At 33.3% G+C, this 23,906-nt stretch overlaps 1 protein-coding gene across 1 annotated transcript in view; it reads right to left on the bottom strand.

Moving 5' to 3' along the window:
* LOC106462616 (glycerol-3-phosphate dehydrogenase [NAD(+)], cytoplasmic-like) overlaps nucleotides 1-19,109 on the bottom strand; it is a 32,659-nt gene extending 13,550 nt beyond the window's left edge. The window contains exons 1-3 of the mRNA XM_013922559.2: nucleotides 18,904-19,109; nucleotides 7,820-7,997; nucleotides 574-714 (exon numbers count right to left, since the gene is read on the bottom strand). Coding sequence (XP_013778013.1) covers nucleotides 574-714; nucleotides 7,820-7,997; nucleotides 18,904-18,965 — 381 coding nt within the window. The 5' untranslated portion in view covers nucleotides 18,966-19,109. The remainder of the gene's footprint in view (nucleotides 1-573; nucleotides 715-7,819; nucleotides 7,998-18,903) is intronic.
* Nucleotides 19,110-23,906: the final 4,797 nt, after the last annotated feature.

The raw sequence follows: 23,906 nt of genomic DNA, 5'->3' as shown, positions 1-23,906 counted from the left end.
TATATATAATAAGTATAATATTAGTAAATACTAAATAATTTTATTTAGGTACTAGCAAAAACAAACAAATACCCTTAAAAATAATTTACTAAGAACATTTGTATATACACATATATCACTCCTTTCTTATTATATATATATATATAAAATACCAAAATGTAAAACAATATGTATCATACAGCACTGCACTTTTCTTATTACTTACAACATAGAATTTAGTAATTATGTATTATTTCTTTCATCATTATAAAACTTATTCCATATTTCTTCTGATGGTTTAAGCTGTTTCTCTGTTTTCAATATGAATAAGATACAATATCATTAGATATAAAAAAACTACTCTCTAATTGCTGCTTTCTGAAAAGAGCTATTATTGTTCTATAATGCTTTGTAAACATCTCATAGAATCTACATCGTTTCAAATATAAAAGCAATATATAAAAATATTTCTAAATTTCATGTAAAGTCATTAGTATTACATTGTGCTCAAACACTTATAAAAACATGGCATAACAGTACACTTTCTATTGTGCTTTAATACATTTAAATATCAGCCAATTTTACTTAACTTACTTTGATGAGAGATAGACCAATGGCTGTAGGTTTAATTTTCCCAACCAATGGCTGGCAGGCTGCTCTGACAAACTTGTGAGGTAGTACAAATACAAAAATGTCAGCATCTTTTCCAGCATCGACAATATCAGGGTTAGCCACCTAAAAACAAAAAAGACTGAGTTTTAACAATCAGAAACTATACATCAACACTAATAAGAAAACACATAGAAAACAAATATCGCATAGTGCTGTAAATGTAACAATATCTCAGTTTTTGAAATTTTTTAGTGATTTGCTAAAACATGTAGCATGTTTGTGATGATAAATTTATGATCCAACTATAAATATATTTCAGGAAATAAGAGTAATAATTTCAAAATACTTGTTACTTGTACTTAGAATTAAAGAGAATCAAATATTTTATTAAAGAAAGTTCACAAAAACTAAAAAATACAAACATCTTTTTACTACTAGTCTGATATGTAGTGTAATTTATTGAATGGTAATATCTTTCATGAGTAATTTTTCACATATTATTTGCAATATAGGAAAGCAAGTATCATAGGATATGCACAAGATAATTAATATTATAATAATTTGTAAAATGACTTGTAAAATCCAAATATTTAACCATTTATTGTTCAGTACATAATTTAGTCAACAATGTTTGAGTTACAGTTTTATCATTTCTCTTTATTTTCTATGTTGAAACAAATGTAACTAAAAGTTAGGTTTTGAGTAAAATATCTGAATTCTAAAAACATTTTGATATTAAATAATACACTGCTTTTATTTTTGATACATTTTACTCCTCAGTATTCCCAATGGCATTAAGTTTTATTTCTCCAAGTAGAAAAACACAGAATGAAACATTTTTTGTAAGTCCTGTGGTTACTTGTCTTTTAAAATTTTATTTCACTTATTATCAGTACTTGCAGCATAACAGGTAATGGTTAAGAGGTTATCAAGCTGTTTTAGTTTATTGTGTGCAGAACATAATAATAGCTGACATGAGAGCAAATGAGAGACTAATGAAATAAGACAAATAATAAATGCTGCCAATATGCACAGAATCTAAACCTTAGCTGCTATTTGCCATTTTATTTCCTTTTTCTAAAATACCTTTCTAGATTTTGCCATCAAATTTTATACATATTTTTATTAATTTAAATGAAAATAATAACAATCTCTAAATCTGTACAAATGTTAACATTTTCCTTCACTGAAATGTATTTCTGACAGATACTTACTTTATCTCACATAATAATTTGTCTTGATGATTACTGCCCTCTTTATGTGTATATTTTTGCTTGCCACTAACCTTGTACTCCCACGTGGCATAGGTGCTTTGTAGTGTGCAAATTAGCATGCAATAACCCTCCACCAATAGGAGTGTGTCACAACCTTCTAGCACAGCTGACTCCCCTATACTGTAGAACCCAATCTTTGCTTCAAGATTAGGCAAAAAGTAAGCACTGGAAGTGGGGAGGATGGGTAGGAAGTGTGAGTCGAGGTAAGTATCTATCAGAAATACATTTTCAGTGTTAGAAAATGTTAACTTCTGATACAATACCTTACCTATGCTCATAAAATAGCTAGAATTCCATAGTGAAATGATGGAGAGACCAGTGCAAATTTACCTGGACAAGCACCCTTCAGAAAGTGTCCAAAAAGAGCTCATGGAGTGTGAAATCTCAATGGATGGGGTCACACCCAAGGGAAACTGCACCACATCTGTACCAGGTATAATATTCGCCTGTGTGAAGAAATGTGGCACAAAAAAGGGTGGAATAAAGGACATCCAAGAAATGGATGCACGAGTGATGTAGAGTGGCTAGGGCGTGTCAGATCATAATTGGTGGGTCAACTCCAGTCCAAAACCTGGTGGCTCAAGGAATGGAGCATCTGTGCTACAATTGGAGAAGGTTCCGTACCATCTTCATCTCAGGCTCAGGAATCAGTAGGAAAAGAGGACTTCTGTTCTGAAAACCCAGGCCAGCACATGCGTGCATACCTATTACACAACCAACACCAGCCACTCAAGAACTTGACATCCAGGTAATGGTAAGAAGGTAGGATGCAACAAGGTGGCATTGGGAATGTATAATCCAGTCCATGGTAGGAGAAGGGTCCCAGCTCAACCAACACCTGCAGGTGGTGGTAGGAGGAAGTAGGGATCCCTGCTGGAGGAGTGAACTGCATGTGGTGGATTCATCCAGTCCATAACCAGGCAGCATCTGAAATTGTGCATCAGGCCCACCATAGGAGGAGAGTTTACATCACTTACAATGGCAGAACACCACTGCCCTACTCTCAACAGAGTGGGATTAAGCACACTCAGGAGGAAGCCTCCATGGTCTACCACCTCAATGGCTAGGAGCTGGTAAGTGGTAAGGACTCCCGTACTCCACTAGAAGAGGGGGGGGGGGGGTCTGGAAAAACGCATCACCAGAAAAAGTGCAAAGGGTGACCATGGAACCATATTTTCAAAAGCAGACCAAACTTGCAGAATTGGACCAGAAATGGAAGAATGGGCAGTAATTCCTTCCCTGCTTTACTCATAATTGTCTATGAACCTACTAGCAGTCTTAAGGAATACCCCATCTCAACAGTGAGCATTATAGACCTTAAGGTCATACAGTGTGGATTAGATGGCTGGTCCAGCTCACATCCAGAACCAGACTCCCTGGAAACCAACATCCAGGAGGAGGTAGGATGGGGTTCTTCAAATAAATATTATACATAGACAGGCACCACTCACCACAGAGCAGGGTCCAACCGGAAGCATAGGGTCACTGTAAGTGAAAAGGAAATTAAAATAAAAACTTACCCACTCATAGTAAAACCGAAGAGAGCAAGATGGTGACAGGAGGCAAATGGTATCTGGTTGAGGAGAAGATGGCCAAATGATTAAGATAATGGGTGACAAAAAATGTGCAGTGTAGTCCACACGACAGCCTGGATTATCTCCTCTTACAGATGACAGAAATGAGCTGCCAGGGACATGGTGAGGTAGCAGATCTGGTAGGAGAATACCTGGAAAAGACAATGGGAATTGGAGGACAAGGAAGAATAAGCCAAACAAATAAGTTGGTGAATCCAACTTGTAAGTGTAATTAGGAAAAGGTAACGGGAGGAAAAAGGATTCCAGTGGTGAAAGAGTCAGGAACAGAAACCATGGAAGGAAGCATTGCATGCCACATAACATCTGAGAGCCCAGAATGGATAAAGGAGGTGATTTAGAATAGAACAGGAACATAAATGGGAAATGGAAGGTAGAGAAATTGGAGTGACAGCAAAACTACCCTCACAAGGTGCTGAAGTCTTGATGAGGAAACTGCAATCGAGATAAAGGAGAACATAAGTATAGGATATGAGATACATCGAGGACAAACACATTCAATCGATGACAATCACAGATCAAAAGGAGCAGGAAATAGGTCTTCAAGGAAATGTGGTATAGGAAGTACAGTAAAGGCATGCAGAATGACAGTAAAATTCCAATCCAGTAAGTGTGCAGAGGCGAAGAGGACAGAGGAGATGAAAAAATTGAAAAGGGAGAAGATGGAAGAGGAAAACACACAGTCGAAACAGGAAAACTAAAGGTAGAGAACAAAGTTGCTCTCTGTCTTGCAATGATCAATACAGAGAGACCATTGTCATACAGCCATGTGGGAATGGTAGGATGAAATACAGATGAGTGAGGTTGGTGGAAGAAGGATGTGGATAGAGGAGGAGATAATGGAGGTGATGACTGAAATGGTTGAAGTAATGAGAACCAGGGCCAAGCAGGCCAGAATGGGGCAATGGGAAGTACTCGACATGGAGTGGTTTGGATGATGGACAAAACTCTGAGAAGGAGATGGATAGAAGGGTAAGAATAAAGGTAAAGGTTGGTCCAATCCTCACTGGAACTGGGGACCAGAACAGAGGAAGTTTGTTATTGAGGTGGGTAGAAAATACATCCAGCAGAAGAGTACCCATTGTGAACACAACCATCGGAAGACTTGAGGAACTAGGGACCACTCCATGAGGAGAATCTTGATGGGACAAGATAAACGATCCACAACAAGATTGAGAGTGCCTGGGATATGACAAGCCAAGAGGTAAACATGTTGATTATGGGCCCAGAAAAGGAGATCTAAAGTTTGAAAATACAGGGAGCATGATTGGGTGCCCCCTTGTTGATTCATGTAAGAGACAGTGATCAAATTGTCTGAATGGATCATGACCAATTTGCCCCACAAAACTGGAAATTATCCAAAGCCCTATGAACTGCAAGGAGTTCAAGAATAATGATATGAGATTTTGACTCGCCCAAAGGCCAATGACCTTAGACCTCTTAAGAGTCCAAATATGCCCAAACTCAAAGATGCATTTGTAAAAAGATGTATATCAGTTCAAAAAGGTTGAAGATGAACTCCCAGCCATGGTGTTGTCCATGTCAAGCTACCAGGCAAAATCAATTTGAAGGGAGGAAGGAATGAGAATCAATGAATCTGGGAGATCCCTGGGGAGATTCCATTGATATTGCAAATTTCTTTTTTGAGTGCTCTCATGTGAACATGACCCAGGAGAATAAGGGCTTCCATGAAAGCCCAAGTACCCAAAAGAGATAGCAGGTAGGGAAGGGGACAAATGAGCCTTCAGAATCAATAGCTCTACTGAATTCAGTCAAAAGGGAAAAGGCTGGGCCTGACTGAGATGGGAGTTGAAAAACTCTGAGATGGAAGAGATATTGAGTCAGGATAAGAACAGACTTCTCAACCTTGACAAGTCAATCAAATGAGCAGCTTTTTTGAGAATAAACTGTGTATGGCCATAATATACCTATAGTGAAGGAGCTAAAATCAGCCAGTTGTCCATATAATGATGGAATCACAAACTGTGAGAATGTAATAGATGGACAAAAGCCTTGACTACCAACAGAAAGCATAGGGAGCCAAAACCAGAACAAATGGAAGGGCAGTGAACTGATAGATCCAGCCTTTGTGAACAAACTGAAGGTAATGATGGGATGTCAGAGAAATAGGGATGTGAAGGTATACATCCGATATGTTCACCTTCTTCATCCAAAGACCTGGAGTAAAAGCCCATTGAAAAGACAGGAAAGACTCCATGGTGAAATGAGGAAGGTCTATGTAGCAGTTCTTTTTGGCGATGATGAGCAACCAGGAATAGAACCCCAGAATAGGGTGAACAATGGGTTTGGTAGCATCCTTGAAAAGAAGATCTTGAACCACCTAGGAAAGACCTTTACTGGCAAGGAATCTCAAGGAGGAGGGGTGAGAAAATGAAGCAACAGTCCCTCTGACAAGAATAAAGCACCAAAGGATCTAAGGTGATGGTGTGCCAAAGAGGGGCAAATCTGGACAATCTGACCCCAATGGGCCCATACTCACTAGACCGTTAGCAGCATAAGAGTCAGCATTGAGCAATATGTTGACTTATATCATCAAAATATATGGAGAAGGTACAGAAAAGGCAGGATATGGATGAAAGTGGGAGAAAACTGAAACAGACAAGTTACAAGGGAAGACAGGGAAGTGTGCTGTCGAGCAGCCTCTACATGAAAGAGGAGATGCTTGGTGAATAGGTAATGAAAGAGGATGGTGAGGGTCAAATGAAGGCAGAAGAACTGGGTCTGGGAAAAACGAATTGATGCATTGGGGCCCGAACCCCAAACCTGAATTAATGATTCCAAGTATTGAGAATCATGAAATGGAGTTGTGGAGCAATGATATTCCAATGCGTGAACCTCAGAGGTACAAGGGGGATGAGGCATGCTGACACCCAAATGCAACTGATCCACAACATTTAGCATAAACCCTGATATCAGGAGAAGGAGGGAGAACTAAGTAATCAGAGGAAGGGGTATCACACCAAAGGGAAGGGGAGGGATAATAAGACATATGGAATAATAATAAAAATGGAAGAAACTTGTATCAACATGCATAGGAATGCAGACAAAGGCTGAAGTGCTTCTAAAAGCATAGATCAAGATTGCATGGCAAAGGAAGGTGGTGGAAAATGGCTGTCAAAATCCTCTTCATCCTAACCAGCTTCTACAGAGAAGTGGAGAACTGGACAAAGTTCAGGAGAACTCTCATTATACATAAAAGACTCTAGTTATTGGTGGACAAGAGCCAAAACCTCTTCTCCAGATAAGGTAGTCCCTGAAGCCATAGTAATAGCAGGTCGTTGAGTTGTGGTATACGTATCAGTTGAAGTAGTGGTAATAGTAAATGGAGAATTCATTTTACAAAAAGAGTGGGCAACACTTTTGAGCTTTTGAAGAAAGTAAAATTGGAAATTCAAGAAAAGAAAAAAAAACGTTAAAGGAAAATATTTAATGAAGGCAGGTGGAGGACAACCAAGAGCAAAAAAAATGTACAAAGTAGTGACGAGCTATATGTTTGAACACAAAAATGCCAAATCAAGAAGTGAAGATTGGATTCTACAATATAGAGGGAGTCAGCTGTGCTAGGAGGGTATGTTGCACTCTTATTGGTTATCGCATCTTAATTTACATGCTACAGTGCAGCTGTGCCATGTGCAAACACGTAGAAGTACTTGGGAGTGCAAAAGTAATGGCAAGTAAGAGTTTGTGCATATAGAGAGAGCAGTAATCGTTGAGAAAATTGATTACGTGAGAGGAGGTAAGGTATTGTATCAGACTATTATTTTCTCATAATTGGAACAATACAATAAGAATAACAGGCTTAATAATTCTACCTTGTAACTTCATTTTCTTGAAAGATTATTTTATACAGTTTTAACAACACAACGTTATACAATATTTTTACTTCTAACAGCATCTAATGCTTACAGATCATCAATTTTTATGCCTTCAACAACACTATAAGCATCTACCCATATAAGTTTTCTACTTTATATTAATGGGTTCCTCCAACTAAATCTGAAAGTTGATTTACCCCTTTATTTCAACAGATGTTTTAACATAGATCATTTTATCATTTTAAAAGTTCATTGTCTATGAAAAATTAAACCTTTCTTTATCATATCAAATAAAATGTTTATGAAGTAAAGTTTTATTTTTTGGATGAAAAATGAATTATATATTAAGTTAACTATAAAAAAATTTTACTTGTTGCAGATAATTTACATGTACATGCATTTTAGAATAAAGTCATAAATATCAAGAAATATCCTGCATAAGTTTGCAATACATGCCTTGTACATCTATTGTAAATCTTAAGATATATTCTTTTATTACAAATATGAAACAAAACATATCACTTACCACATTTGGAGGTATAGAAAAGCCTGGCAAATACTTCACATTCTCATGCTTTGTGTTGATTATTTCACTTAGCTTCTGCCCATCTATTATTTCTTCAAAAACATACATCTGGACAGTACTGTCAAATTTTCCATTCTTTAAAGTATTAGTTCCTATGATTCTAGCAATAGCTGAGCCCCTGTAAAGCAGTTTTGTCATTAATGTATATATATATATATATGTGTGTGTGTGTTTATACAGATACACTGAACTGTTTTTAACATCTTTTGTCAGAATTAAACAAGTTCATTGTATATCTAAATTATTATTTCACATAATAAATATGCTTGTATTTAATTAAACAGCAATTTATTGTTCAGCATACCTAATTCATACATACTTGAAAATGTGTGAAACTATTAAAGTATTTATGTACTCAGCTACAGCTCAATCACTATATGATCTTATTTAAAGTCTGATGAACAGAGTAAATGAAACTGAAAATATACTTTTGTTACACGTAAAATTTTTTTACATATAAATACCTAAAATCTTTCAAGTATACATTAAACAGGTACATATTTAACTAATCTTTCTTGGAAAAACCAGGGTAACTGCACACATAAAAAAATGTAACTGTAAACTTGGAAAATGTTTAGCTGTTATTAAAGTAAAAATGAAAGAGTTGTTTGTTCTTATCTTCAACAGAATAAATGCCTTTAGCCTATTTCTAAAACATAACTAAAAAATCCCTTAAGAAACTAAACAATTTTAATTTTAAAAAATTAAAACTTATAAATATTTGATGGCATTTTAGATTCAGAAAAGGCAGATTTATGAGCTTGTATTCATGTCATCCAACTGTACAGCAATGTTTTGTAATTACACACTAGAGAAAGCTGGGCTTTTGCTGTGACTGTTTTACATCTAAATGAATTCAAGATGACTGAGTGAAATGCTTGAGAATGAATGAGTGAATGCATAAAACTAACATCATATGTATGAAAATTAACATAATGAGCTGTAACCAATGATATACGTGACTTTATAGTTTAGACACACACATACATATATATAAGTTTGTGTTCACATGTGAATGTAGTTTTGTGGGTGTATTTGCATTAATTTTTATGTAAAAATTAAGAATTACTGACCACTTTTAAAACAAGTAGGGAATTATATTCAAATTACCTTTAGTTTATAGAATTATAGCTTGAGAGAATCTTTATGGAATATATGTTCAGTGTTGTGTAAACATATTTTAAATGTATGCTTCTTAAAGTTGAGATTACTTTTGAGATCAGACACCTTTGACAAATAACTACTTGAAAAGACTATTGTTAATTTGGTTGTTACATTAAACATAAATAGTATATTTGTGTACATGTGAACTTGGGCTAGAAATATATATTTTAGAAGATACTGAACTAAAGAAATTTCTTAACCAAATTCAGATATATTAAAAACAATACCCACCTATACAGTAGGGTATAGTAAATGTTTATTAACCAAAACTAGCAGAAAATATTTCTCTGTGAATAATAATATCAATTAAAAACTGAATTCTTATATTTTACACAAAATTAATAATTAAACATTATAGTACATATATTCCTAAAGCATTGTTTGTTTAGTTAAATGAACACGTTGGTACAATTTTAGAGTGCACATCAAGGTAATGAATACATGTATAAAATATATTCAAAAAAGTATCAAGTAACTGTGATAGTAAGTTTGCTTGAAAAAAAGAAAAACAGAGAGAAAGCCAAAAAAGTGATTCCAGAGCAAAAGCTGAAAATGTGCCAAATGCATTCTAGTTTATATAAGTGTAGCTAAAAATGCAAGTTGGCTGGTGTAGACAGGCTAAGTGTATAGGTACATAAAATGGGCATCAAGGACACGAACATTTCACACTTCATGATGACAAAGCAGCACAGTTCTTAGGGGCTGTTCTCACACTAAAGTTTGTAATTGTTAAGAAATTGTACTCAAAACTAAGCCAGTTACATATATCAGAACTAAAGATAATCTAAATGACATATTTATCAATGAAAACATTTTAGGATAACAAATTCAAATAAAATATACATTTCAGTTTCAAAATATTTTGTTTTTCAAAAAAAAAGGTTGTTTACTTTGATACTGAATGTTTTAGCATTCAGAAAATAATGAGCTTCTAATCCGTGGATTTATTTATATCATATACATTGTATACATTTATAATTCTTGTTTTAAGAATTATAAGTATTTTCTATACATGACTGTCTAATTTCAACCTCTCAGATCTTCATCAATTGTGTGTAAATATCTAAATGTAATTTTAGCCACTGGACGAAGAACTTGAAAATACAGCTATCTTCAAAAGTATAATTTTTTCACATAACAAATATAAATTTATTATAACAAACTGCAGTTATATCAGGTTTAAATTATATTATAATATGAAAATAGGAGAATGTTGTAAATCTTTTTAATACACTGTGATTTAAGAATTATATGCTTCCGTTGGCTTTTAAGTTTTCTTCATTAAAAACCTAAATGAATATTTTTCTACATTAATTGACAAATATGGAACTATTTAGTTTAAAAGCATTAGCATATGAATGCTATTATATTTTGCTCAAATTGTCTATTCTTGATGAAATAGACTAACTGTTATTCTCTCAAAAAAATGGAATAACTACAAACAATAATAACACAATTTAATAAAATTATCCTATTTTAAAACAACATATCAATTTTTGGAAAATCCAGTGAGTTATTTGCATGTATTTTAAAACAAAGGCACATATATAGGATGTTTACTTGAAATGGTTCAATTTTCCTGTGACTAAGACAGAGGGATTGTTTTAATCTTTTCTTTAAAACAAATTCAAAGCTCTTTCACAAAAAATGTCAATGAAGCCCTCATATTTCTTCTATAAAAATTCTTAATATAAAAAATCACATTCTATAACTGTTCATGTTATGTTTTTTAATCTTGGATATGTTTCAGAAAATATAGCTGTTTTATACAAATAGCTAAGCCAGGTTTATAAGACCTCATACAAATTAGTTAGACTAACTTTTGATAATATTTTTTTTTCCTGGTAAAACTTTTGAACACGATATCCTCTCTCCATATGAAAAACAGATTACTAAAATATAGATTTGAAATCAGAAACAAAATGGTTCTGTTTCTGTTGCTCTATTTTCCCTGAATTGCCATAAAGAAAACAACTGAACAACATGAGAACTTCCACATTTTCAGTAGAAGGAACATATGATGAAAAAGTTATCAGCAATGGCCAATGAGTGTATATGTATTAGAAGGTTCCTATAAAAAAACACACACACATATTAAGCCTTGTAAAAATTAATTTTAAAAAGGCTCAGTAGACTTGTAGACACATACATCTACTTTTAGTTTGGCAATCATTTCTTCATCTAAGATTATAACTATTGTCATTCCTATAATTTAAGATCATTAGACATTAAAAAATAGTTTCATGCCTACTGTGAATTTTGCAACACATTTAATGAGTAATATATCTTAAAAAAGGTGACTTTAATCAATAACTTTTCAATGATCCACAATTCAAAAAAATAAAGTCTTTAACACTATTTTAGAGACTCAAGACTTTTCCTCACTCATTTCACTCTAGTGTAAGTTAGTTTTATGACATCATATAATTGTGTTAGTTATTCTCAAAGCTGTGTCTAAGCATCACATAAGTAAAGGCTGAAATTTCTACATGATATCTAATAAATAAACATACCTACCCTTACACCATGTATGGCTACTTACAGACAATTAGCTGAACTTTATTTAAATGATTTAATTGTGCTCATACATATAGCTAGGTGATAAAATTGATTAGTGTCACATAAAATAATCAATTAATCAAAATTATGATTAAATCAATTAATGTCATGAAAATAATCAACTAATTAAAATAAGTGTTCCCAATTATTACTTTTAATCACTTCCAATTATCAAAATATTACCATTATGATTATTCATTATTATTTTCAATTAATTCAAGTTTATTTAGCTTAATTAATTAGTATCACGGATAATAAAAACAGTCAATTAATCAAAATTAGGGTTTTCAATTATTATTATTTTCTGTGCTCTGCTCAACATGGGTATTGAAACTTGATTTTTTAGCTGTATAAGTTTGTTTGCTTTTTATCATCTCATGAAAATAATTGATTACTTCAATGTAATCAATTAATGAGCCTGACAATTAATAGATTAACAAATTCCACTAACTGCCCAGATCTACTAATACAGTGATGTGTTACCATGGATGCACATTGTAGCACCATAAGTAATATATTTAACAACTATATGTCTGATTGAAAGCAAATTCTCAGCCATTTGACATCCTGAGTTAATTCATGATTGAAAGAATATAAAAAGCCTTTTCAAAGAAAAATATTCATACAATATTGTTAAAGAAATCAAGGCCAAATGACACAAAATTTCAAACAAAAGACTTCAGTGTTCTTTAAAGAAATGTACAAACTTGCATAGCAGAATGTTTGGAAAAGCTCTTGGCTCCAAAACCACATCTCAACCTAATCTGGTACAAAGCTCTTATCCACAAAGTCAAGGCTGGGATTATAAACAAGAAACTTCTGACCCAATAAGCCATCAAGATGAAGTTGAGCATATCTCCTGATATTATTAACCAGATACAAAACAAGGATTTGAAGTTTACAAATACATACAAAATGATAGATGGTCAAAGAAAGTGAGATTATTGCAATCTCATTTGACAATCTATGGTCTTTCAATATAGCTAAAGTAGAATTTTGTTACTTTGACCTGTTTAAACATGGCTCTGAAAGCTTATATCCAAGCAATACAAGAGTATAGTATAGGGACGGGTCTGAGAAAGTTTACAATGTATGATATAAGAATGACCTTTCCATGTTTTTCAGAAGCTTATTATAATGGAATGAAATATGGTCAATGATAGAAAGAGTAGCTTCAAGGGCAGTATTTGATTTTGTATGGATAATGATAATGACAGCAAGAAGTGAAAAGAAGGGTGAGACACATGAGAAGATAATTGATTTCTAAAAAAAGTAACACTAATTAAACAGAATCCACTGAAGGGGAAGCCTATGGCCATGTTCAACAGGAACAAGGGACTCAAGAGAAGAGAGCATCCAAAAAGAAGTACATCCCAGAAACAAAGTTAACTGGGACACAACAGAAAAAGAAAATTGAGGTTAAGGTGGAAAACAAGAATGTGTAAGTTCTGAGCTAAAGCTTCTATATGAAATGGAAAAGTAGAAAGATAGTGAAAAATTGAGTAAATAAGAGACAAAGATGAATAGAAGAAGGTTGAGAGTGAGAAAGAAAAAAAGAAAAGAGAGGAGAACCCAAAGCTGATAGAAGAGATTCAAGTGAATTTGAGTGAGGCTCATGCAACAAGGTAGCCTCAGATTCAGCAAGAGAACAAAAGACACATACCTGTGTAATCCAAACAGCAAATAATGAAGATAGGACTACCTGAACCTCATTGGGATAAGGGAACAAGAAGAAAAAATTGACATGAAAATAGTTGTTCAAATTCATCCAAAGAAGGGCAAGGCTCAGCTGAAGGAACAGAAGCAGGAGGTCAGGGACCATGGATTCAAGATCAGAATGGAACCAACCACCTGGTGTATAGTGGTGGTAACACCACTGACTATCAGAGTGCTTTCAGTTACCACTGCATTAGTGGATGAATCCTGTGGAAGAGTGTTGGAACCTTGGAAAACATGTATTTATCACACACACACACATATATATATATGTTTTTTTTTAAAGTTGTCCTGCTATGTTTAAGGTACATAGACCTAGGTTATTGATGCAGTGATGAAATGAAAAAGGATGTAACAAAACCCGTACACTGGGTTAAAACAATGGGAAACAGTACTGTTAAAGAAGTCTTAGCATACACTTGAACACATGTCCCAAAATTATAAATTTGATTTAAATCAAAATTATGATAATTCACATGAAAATTTAACTGAAATACATAAAATTTGCTATCTTTCTTTCTGATAATCAAGAAAATAAAGGGAAGAAAGACTGCACTATGAATGTTAACAAAAGTTTAAAATATTAAGTGCAAAATATCCATTAATTCTTAAGAGAAAACATGTCTAAGAAAAGCAGTGCCAAGGATAAGAACAAGCTTTTGCTGTAAATGCTAGTGCTCATGGGGTTTACTGTGCATGGAGAATGTGTTGCCCATCTATTGTTAGATGACTACAGTTTAATGATGATTACATTATAGGCTGGAACAATCCATGTTAATACATGCAGGGGTGTGAGATTTTTCAAGGCTTGTAACATGCTCAAAAACATCTTCTCAGCAGATGTGCAAAGTAATAGCTTTTTGTTTTGCAGAGAATTGAGTGCAGTTTATGAATTTAAGAAGTGTAAATTGACTGCTATGATGAGAAACTTAAGAGGTTTATAGAAGATCAAGGTAGTTGAATAAAAAAGATCACTAGGCAGTCAAAAAGGGAATTAAAAATGGTTGGCTAAGGGAGCATGGGCTAACTAGTAAAGGAATTAAAAATTAAGTTTGTCTAGTGAAATACAAGTATGAATTTGGATTAAACAGTTTTATTGAATACTTAATAGTGATTTTTATTTAATTTGAGAGGTTACTTTTCATTTAGTGTTTTATTCGGGATATAATATACAGTGTAGTCTTCAGTGTTGCTTTTATTAGTCCCACACAATCACTTGCCCTTGTGTATTATTAAACTGTATTGTTTATGGTGTATTGTAACTTATGCTCATGTGATTAAATATAATTTATTAGTTTTGGAGTCTTGTCTTTTTCCTCAAGCAATTGCTACAACAATTGTTACTTGAAGAGGAAACAAATTCTAATACTCAATATCTGAGAACATCTCATCAGTGGGCCTAACTATCTGCTCTTAGGTCATTCTTGAGATAGAAAGTACCACACATCCAAGCAGTGATAGTACAACCAGAATTTTAGATTGTATTTACAAAAATATTTAATACAGGTCTAAAGAGGACATAATTTCATAGTATAGGTCACTGGTTACTTGTGGTTAGGCATCATTTGGAGTATTGTGTTCAGTCATGAGCTCCTTACCTTAAGAGGACATTGAACTGTTAAAAGGGTTCAAAGAAGGGCACCTAGAATGGAAACATTATTATATAAAGCAGATTACAATCTCTGAAATTGTTTTTCTTGAAAAACAGAGGTAGAAGAGAAGTTACTGAGATGTTTATGATTTTAAGGAAATTGACAATGTCAATGCATCACTTTTTTTTTGTACTTAATGGTATGAATGTTAGGACAGAGGAATACAAATATAAATGTTGGGAAGGTAGGAGTCAACCTCAGTTAAGATAGTTTTATTTTTATAACAGGGTAGTTGAGCTTTGGAATGAGTTGCCTTTAGGTTTGATAAATATATATAAATAATAAGAGTTGACCTTCAGTTTTTTTGTTGTTTTTTTCTTATAGTTTAATAGATGGACCAACAGGCACCATGTTGTCCTTAAATGTATGACTTGATTGGATATTGCACCATCCAGTGAAATCTGGTATAAATTTTGCAATGAAATTGATAATCAAATGGCATTTACATCAATGGATTATATCACAATATACACAGGTATAATATTATTTGTACTTACTTAACATATAACAGGTATTACTTCATCTTGCCCACTGGTTCATTCTATTAGCTTCTACACTTAGTACGTTTTTCTCAGTATTTGAAATTGGAGCTGTAGTAGTATTAACAGTCAAGATGTGAGATAGCAAATTATAGTTATATTTTATTATGGTTTTGTTTATCATTCATTTATTATTCCTTCTACTGTTTAGTTCAACTATGAATTTTTAGTTATATTAAAGTGCTAACTCACCTTTTATGTAAAGCATATTGATATTGAGTAAGTTTGTATTACAAAACTGACACAAATTTCTCATAGCAGTGATGTACAGATATTAATGTTGTGAAAGATTATGTAGATTTCTTGTAATAGAAGGTCATGTGAGATGTAACTTTGAGCTCTAAGCATTAAATAAAAAGCTTTCCTTGATCTTAAAATGAGTTAGTGCATGATATATAGTTTGAATTATTACTCTATTGTTCTTGATACTGTGAAATGGTTTAATTTTTATACACCATCTTTTTCTCTGGTGAAATAGGTTCTTATTCTTCTGGTTCTTTTGATATTCATTGAAGTTAATCAAATTGAAATTGATTTTGTATTGTTTATTAACATTTGTACCTAGTTTTAGCCAGGCATGGGTTTACTAATTTTTTTTGTAAGTGATAAAAATCTGTATCCTAGTTGTTGAAAGTTTTTAGTTTAGATTTCTGTTGTTACATTTAATAAATTGTTTTTGTTTGACCTTGGTTGTAGTGGCATTTTGTTTAATCCATTCCAATGATACAGATAGTCATTATGTAGATTACATAAACATCATACATCCCCATTGTATTGCCACTGTATACCACAGATGGCCACATTACCCTTAGGGACAGCAATGGCAAGTACAATATAAACAACAGTATCAGCAGAATATTGGCAGTGTAAACCACTGTCTCAAGCCACTATGCACAACATTCCCTTAAAAGGCCTGCAATGACTACTTACTCATGCAGAACTGAACATCTCCACATGTTCTTATTAAATTTTTAAAAGCCAAAGATGGAGTAACCACTTAAATATTATACTTTAATGAACTGGTAGTTCATGCATGCAGCACATTTTCAACCTGTATGGAAAAACACAAAGAGGATGAAATACCTGGATCACCTCTTACACTTCATTTCTCAAGAGAAACTGATAACACCATTTTCCATTTGAAACTGGAATAATCTAATACTGCTATATATTAATAGAATCAAACAAAAGTAGAGCAAGAGCTTTGTGCTGAAAAATGTTCCAAATGCATTAAAGCACAATTGGTCTATATTCTTACAATACCTCAAATATATTTAGATACACTAATCATCATGCCTACTTTCTGTAGTTAATACAGAAACATTACTAGTAGGATAAATAACTCTCAGTAAGGCTAAATGTTGAGTAATAAAAAATATTTATATTCTAAAAACAGAGGTGGTGAATATATTAACTGTAACAATTATACCTAGTAAAACTCCATTTGGCACATTGGAAAACATTAAGAATACAAGTTACTAATGCTTTTGAAAATGTATTTTTTGATAATTTATTGGAGTCCTCCCAATACGTTACAATTTCTTACTCCATCAGAAGCTACTTTTCCTTTCTCCTGCACTTTTATGTTTTTAGTTTATGCAAAGAATACTTTGGTTTATCAATATTGTTTCTAGTGTGTGTAATAACATATATAACAGATAAGATAATATTCTCATAAAATTATAGGATAATGCTATTCTTATGACTCAATCCAAAACATTAAAATCAAACATATATAATCAGTTTAAGTTCTCAGCTATCTTAATTATTTCTGTTCCTGTCATATAATTTAAGCTTCTTTATTCTCTAAAACTAAAAGAAGAATTTGAAAAACAAAAGTAAAAGAGGAGAAACTTATCATAATATTATAACATTCATTATCCTACATTCTCTACTTATTCTTTATATAAGCATCAAAAAAAGGATGAGTATGTTCTAAGACAACACCCAGAAGAAGTGAAAAAGAGTACATGTATACAGTTGGAAATAATATAAATAAACATAAGTATGATTAAGCTTTAGCTGATACAAAATAAATGTGATGAGTATCTTATTAGAATGGTAAAAAACAGTAATCATAAAATTAAGTTGACATTGGAAAGCAAATGAAGTTCAAAACATTATCACTATGTATACAGTTAAAGAAAATGACAACAGGTAGTGAACATGAAAATAAGTTGCAGAACTGATACATGCACATAGCAAACATCAACTGGTTCCATATCATCAGCTTGAGAATGAAACTCCTGAATGAAATGTTAATTATTCAGAGTTACCACCTAGAGAAAATGAAAAAGAGCTTTAGTTTTAAACAAGTTTTGAAATTAATGTGTATGATGCCAAAATAAAGTTGGGTGTGTAGATTTATAAGATAAAGATCAATTAAATGTATATCCCTGATTTCATTTTTAATGACACACACACAATTCAAGTGTTCATATTTATGCTGTCTTTACACAGGCTTTCTTTTTCATAAAACAAAATAAGATACTTGATTACAGACTTCCAAATATTTCTTTTCCAATGCTGTTTTATTTCATAATAGTTGATTAAGCACACTTGGCATTTTTTTCACAACCATAGTTATATTACTTTTAACTTTCTTTTATATATATTTATATATAATATTTTAGAAAATACCCTTACTAAAGTTTATTAACAGCCATCTCAGATCATCAGTTTGTCACATGCAAAAAAGAATGACCTTCTTGAAAGTTTCTTATATTACAAACTTGCAACAAAGTTAAATATTACTAACTATTTAGATGGTAAGACAACTTCTTTTAACTTAGACAATATTAACAATTTTGATGCTTCAATTAACTAAAAATTGAAATGATTATAAATAAATGATTTTTGAGAATGTCATTTCATTAGATTTAGAGGTTCTTTAAAATGACTATTTGTTTGGGTCTTCCCAAATACCAAGGAATTAACATTACTATATCAACTTAAGTTACAGTAGTAATAACTAATACTAATAGTAACACAGTGATAAATCATACTACTAGTACTAACATTAACAATAGTAACTTAGTAATATAAAAACAGTTTCAATTTGTTAATATAACTAATGCTTGAATGTACTTAATTTACAAAAATAACACAATTACTAACTGAATCATATAAATTTTAATTAATTCAATTGGTAATTGTTTTAATTTCAAAAGAGAGCTAATATTTTTTCCTCTTTAATTTCAAGCAATTATTAAGTACTGTGACTTGTCAGATTAAAACTATCGCTAAAACTAACTAAGCTAATGGGTAATTTACACAAAAATAACAATATCATTACTATTACTATCAGAGTTAACCTCACATGTGGTATTGCTATTAGTATAATTACAAGTAAAACGTCTTTTTCCTGACTTCACATGCCACATAAAAAAATTACCAGTTTCCAGAACCAATAATGGCGATTCTTCTTGGTTTCGAGGTATCTGCAACTTCACACATTTTGGGGTAATGATAATAATATTATATTATTAGTTTCACGTCTTCCACCAATGTTTACTTAGTAATGCTAATAGCATTTAGTGTAATTAATACACGTTACCCCTCGTAACCCACCGCTTCACACTGTCGCCGGCTTCGATCATCTGCTTCTAGTTGCGTTTGTGATATGTACTCTACAGAGGCCGCTTTAATTTCTCAGTAGCAGTACTTTTTTCTACTTAACATAACAAAACAAAACAAAAATACTCTAAGGCGTTAAACTCACAAACCTATTCAAAATCAACGATGTTTCTAAGACTTAAAATCAGAAACGATGACAGAATATTATTTAAATAACGTTATTTAAAAGCAAAAATTTAAAATAACAGAAATAACTGTACTCTGCTGATTCTTGAAGAAATTCAGCTACAAAAATCTCAGGACCCTGTCTTAGGACCTTTGCTCTTTTTGATTTATGTCAATGGCATAGATGAAGGAATCTATATAAATATAATAGTACTGTGTGTTGTCTATCAATATAACTACTTCGCAGGATGTGGATGGATCTTCACCAAATTTGGTATGGAGGTTCATTGGGTCCATGGGAAGATACATACAAATGTTCAGTTTTGCATTTTGCAGTTTTTATGAGCATTTTTTAACCACTACTTTGCCCCCTGTTGATGGATCTACACCAAATTTGGCATCAATGCTTGTTGGGTCCATGCAGAAATACATGCAAACTTGCGGTTTTACATTTTGTATTTTGCAGTTTTATGGGCGTTACATAAAAGGGAAGCAACTTTACATATCCTAAGATAACCTTTTATTAGTCATGAATTTACATAACTTCCGTCCAGGGGACGGGTACTCCAGCTAGTGGTCAATGAATTACTTAAATTTGCTGATGATATTAAGGTCTTGGGTGTTGCTAGCTCTGAAGAAGATTCTGCTGCTTTACAAAATAATTTACATCATTTAGTGAGTTGGGCAAATAAATGGCAGATGGGTTTTAATTATAATAAATGCAAGATAATGCATGTAGCTTATCATAATTTAAATTATAAGTATAATTTGGATGGGAATAATCTTAACAATTACAGACAAGAAAGGGATCTTGTTGTAATGGTTGATCAGTCTCTTAAACCATCCAAGCATTGTGCTGTTGCTAGTGGTAAGACAAATATGATTTTAGGTTTAATCTACAGAAATATTGAATACAATTCTAAATAGGTTATCATTTCATTGTGTCGGTTACTGGTTAGTCCACATTTGGAGAATAGAGTTCAGTCTTGGGCTCCTTACCTTAGAAAAGACATTGAATTGTTGGAGAGGGTTCAGAGAAGGGTTACTAGAGTGACGCCTGGGGTGGAGGGGTTGTCATGTGAGGAGTGATTGAGATCTTTGAAACTGTTTTCTCTTGAAAAACAAAATAAAAGTAGAGGGAATCTGATAAAAGTGTCTAAAATTGTAAAAGGAATTAATAATGTTGATGCATGTTTTTCATACTTAATGGTAAGGATAGTAGGACTAGGGGACACAGACATACATTTTGGCAAGGTAGGAGTCATCTTCAGCTAAGATAGTTCTATGTTTTTAATAGGGTGTTTGGCCTCTGGAATGAGTTGCCTTCGAATGTTGTTGAGGCAATAAATGTAAGTGAGTTTAAGAGAAAGTTTGATAACTATATGAATGATAAGAGCTGGCCCAAAGTTTTTGTTTGTTTTTTAAATTTATAATAGTTTAGTTTAGAGGATGGGACAGCCGAGATGGACCAACAGGTCCCTTGTTATTTTATATTATAATTTTAAGAAATAGATTGTCTTAGTTCAAACTTCTTTAATGATTGGATGGTTTTATACTTTTAATGCTGTAGCGTCCATGTAACTTAAGTAGAAGGAAGTGTCTTCTCAGTGTTGTAGTTTTTTAAACGTTAAGAAAGCTCTCAATCGTTATGGCCAGGTGGTTAGGCTCACTTGGCTCTCAATCTGAGGGTTGCGGGTTCGAATCTCGGTCTCACCAAACATGATCGCCCTTTCAGCTGTGAGGGCGTTATAATGTGACGGTTAATTCCACTATTTGTTGGCAAAAGAGTAGCTCAAGAGTTGGCAGTGGGTGGTGATGACTAGCTGCCTTTCCTTTAGTCTTTCACTGATAAATTAATGACAGCTAGCCCTTGTGTGGCTTTGCGCGAAATTCAAAACAAACTCTATCGCCACATCGTCGGGATCGAATTAAATAAACATGAGTTTTATAAATAGTATTTTAGACTTGTAATGAGAAGTGTTTTATACAGTGAAAACATTTTATAGAAAACTGAAATATAAAGTGTAGGTATGAAGAACTTCGTAAATTATTTAGTTTTTAAAACCATACAAAACGAAATTTAGTACTAGCATTTTTCACCATATACGCTATTGAAGTATTTTCTCTTGATCCCAATACAGTTTGAAAATAAATGGTGTAGCTCTTGTTCAAGCCTGTATAATACTATCATTATAAAATATGTTGTGAAATTTATTATTATCTCTTCGAGCTTATTATGAAAACATAGTTTTAACACTTGTTATTAAAATAATAATGTCGTGTAATGTATTTGATTTGGGTTGTCCAACTGACAGAGTTTAAGAAGCTGTCAATGATTTTTCCTGAAAAATAATGAGTAAACTTAACATTTTACTTTTACCAAGGGTGGACGTGTAATAACAGTCTTGCAGAACCAAATGGCCCCTGGTTGTCTCTAGGTTGTGTTATGTTACATTCATTTTTGACTATTTCTTCCTGTCTTTCTTGTTTTGAAATAAATAGTTGTTGCTTTTGTCACTGTGATGTTACTGTGTACCATTACAGAAATAAAAAAATCACACATACACAAAGAAACACTATTAATCTAAAGCTTATTACAATTTCAGAGCGCACTTTACTTAGATCTGATCTAGATTATCATTGTCTAGTGGTAAGATTATCACAGAGTTTATATGATAATATTCTGTGTCTCATTTATGTCTAAAGAGAGATTTCTTAAAATACTTATCACTTGGTATGTTGCACCTTTCTGACAGATGAGTGGGATTTTTGAATGACTGTGCATAGAATTGGTAGATATGCCTCTAACGACCCAGTAAGATGCCATAGGTCTAAGTTACAATTCATCTAAAAGAGTTTTTAAGAAAGTTCGTCGTGTGGAAATTCACCATATAGGAAAGTTTGCAGATGGAAAATGGCTCCATAACATTCTAAGGAGAAGTACGCACTTTCACAGGTTATATGGAAAATTTTCCAGCTGATCATGAAAGCTTTTTCTAAACCGATGAATCAGATTATCACAAAAACTAGTTACACAATATTAAGAGTAGTGGTATATTCAGGTCAAACTGATTATCCCCAGAGTGATGTGATAAGCCCACTATATAAGAGGAGATTCAATAAGATAGCTATTGAGAAGTAATTCTGACTTCTCTGACTTTGATTGAGTTTGCAAGGATGAAATAAAAAGCCTGAACACAATGTAAAATACAAATTAATAATTTTTTTCACAATACAACTACAGTGCGTGTGCTTTGCTTAGATGCTGAACCGTCATTCCTGCTAGATCATAAGGCAGCTATTTTCTTTCAAAGTTGTGTACCAGACTGTTTAAATATATAGTTCATTAATTAACAGGTAATGTCAGATTTACCCAGAGTGATTAGCACTACACACATGACTCCCCAATTTTGAAAAGAAGACCATCCAAGGTTTATGCAATCAAAATGTCGGCAGTGATGGGCAGAAATCCTCTTTTACTTTACTCAGGATGTTCCATGAGTGACTGTCTACCACTGTGTTAAACTTACGGATACCTAGAGACACAGAAGTATATACCACTAGGCATGTCACAAGTGGTCTTGCAGAACACCCCATCTCTACAGTGAGTGTTATAGCTCTACCAGTATATAGTGCGGATTTGAGTAAAAGCACACCTGATCAGGCAACACTCACCACAGAGTTGGATTCTAGGAGTAGTGGTAAAAGAGGGTTCTGAAAAGAAAACACAAATGAAATGCGAAAAAAAATACTTAATTCAAAGGCAAACAGACGTGTGTAGAACTGCCATGAGAGTGAGAGATGATATCCACCTGATGAAGATACAGCCAGATAGTGCAGATAATGAGCAATGAAGGAATAGGGAGTGGTCCAAATTCCAGCATGAACAATTTATTCCAAGAGACAGCAAAGACTAGCAGCCAAAGACATAGTGATATGACAAACTTAATCAGAAGAAATGTCAAGGAGATGGCAAACTTCCATGAATATATCTGAATATGCAGCCTATGGAGTTGACAGACCCAACCGGTTAGTGTGACAGGGGAAAAACCATGAGAAACATAAAGGTTCCAGGGAATAAAAGGTTGGGAATGTGAACCATGAAAGGAGGCAGTACATGTCATATAACACCATAGAGAGCAAACCTGACAAGGAAGCTGATCTGGATTGGAATGGGAGAACAGGTGTGTTTGTTTGGTTAGAATTTTGCACAACGCAACATGAGGGCTATCTGTGCTAGCCATCCCTAATTTAATAGTGAAAGACTAGAGGGAAGGCAGCTAGTCATCACCACTCACAGCCAACTCTTGGGCTACTCTTTTACCAACGAATAGTGGGATTGATCGTCACATTATAATGCCCCCATGGCTGAAAGGGTGAGCATGTTTGATGGGACAAGGATTGTACAGGCTGAAGATGGAAGATAAAGAAATGGGTTTGAAAACCAAATGGACTTCCTGGGCAACAGAGGTCTTATGGAGGAAGAACTAGTCTGGATATAGGACGACATTAGAGGAATTGTAGGGTGTTCTGGTAACATTAATAGCATAAATATCTTATCAGTGATGTCCACAAGAGAGGAGGAAAAGGAATCATATAATATACCACATACCTGATTAACCAGCTGCAAACAAAATGTGTATAGTGTGACAGATC

This window comes from Limulus polyphemus, unplaced genomic scaffold (genome assembly GCF_000517525.1).
Source record: "Limulus polyphemus unplaced genomic scaffold, Limulus_polyphemus-2.1.2 Scaffold1208, whole genome shotgun sequence".
Taxonomy (NCBI): Eukaryota; Metazoa; Arthropoda; class Merostomata; order Xiphosura; family Limulidae; genus Limulus; species Limulus polyphemus.
This window is presented reverse-complemented; position numbering and strand designations above follow the sequence as displayed.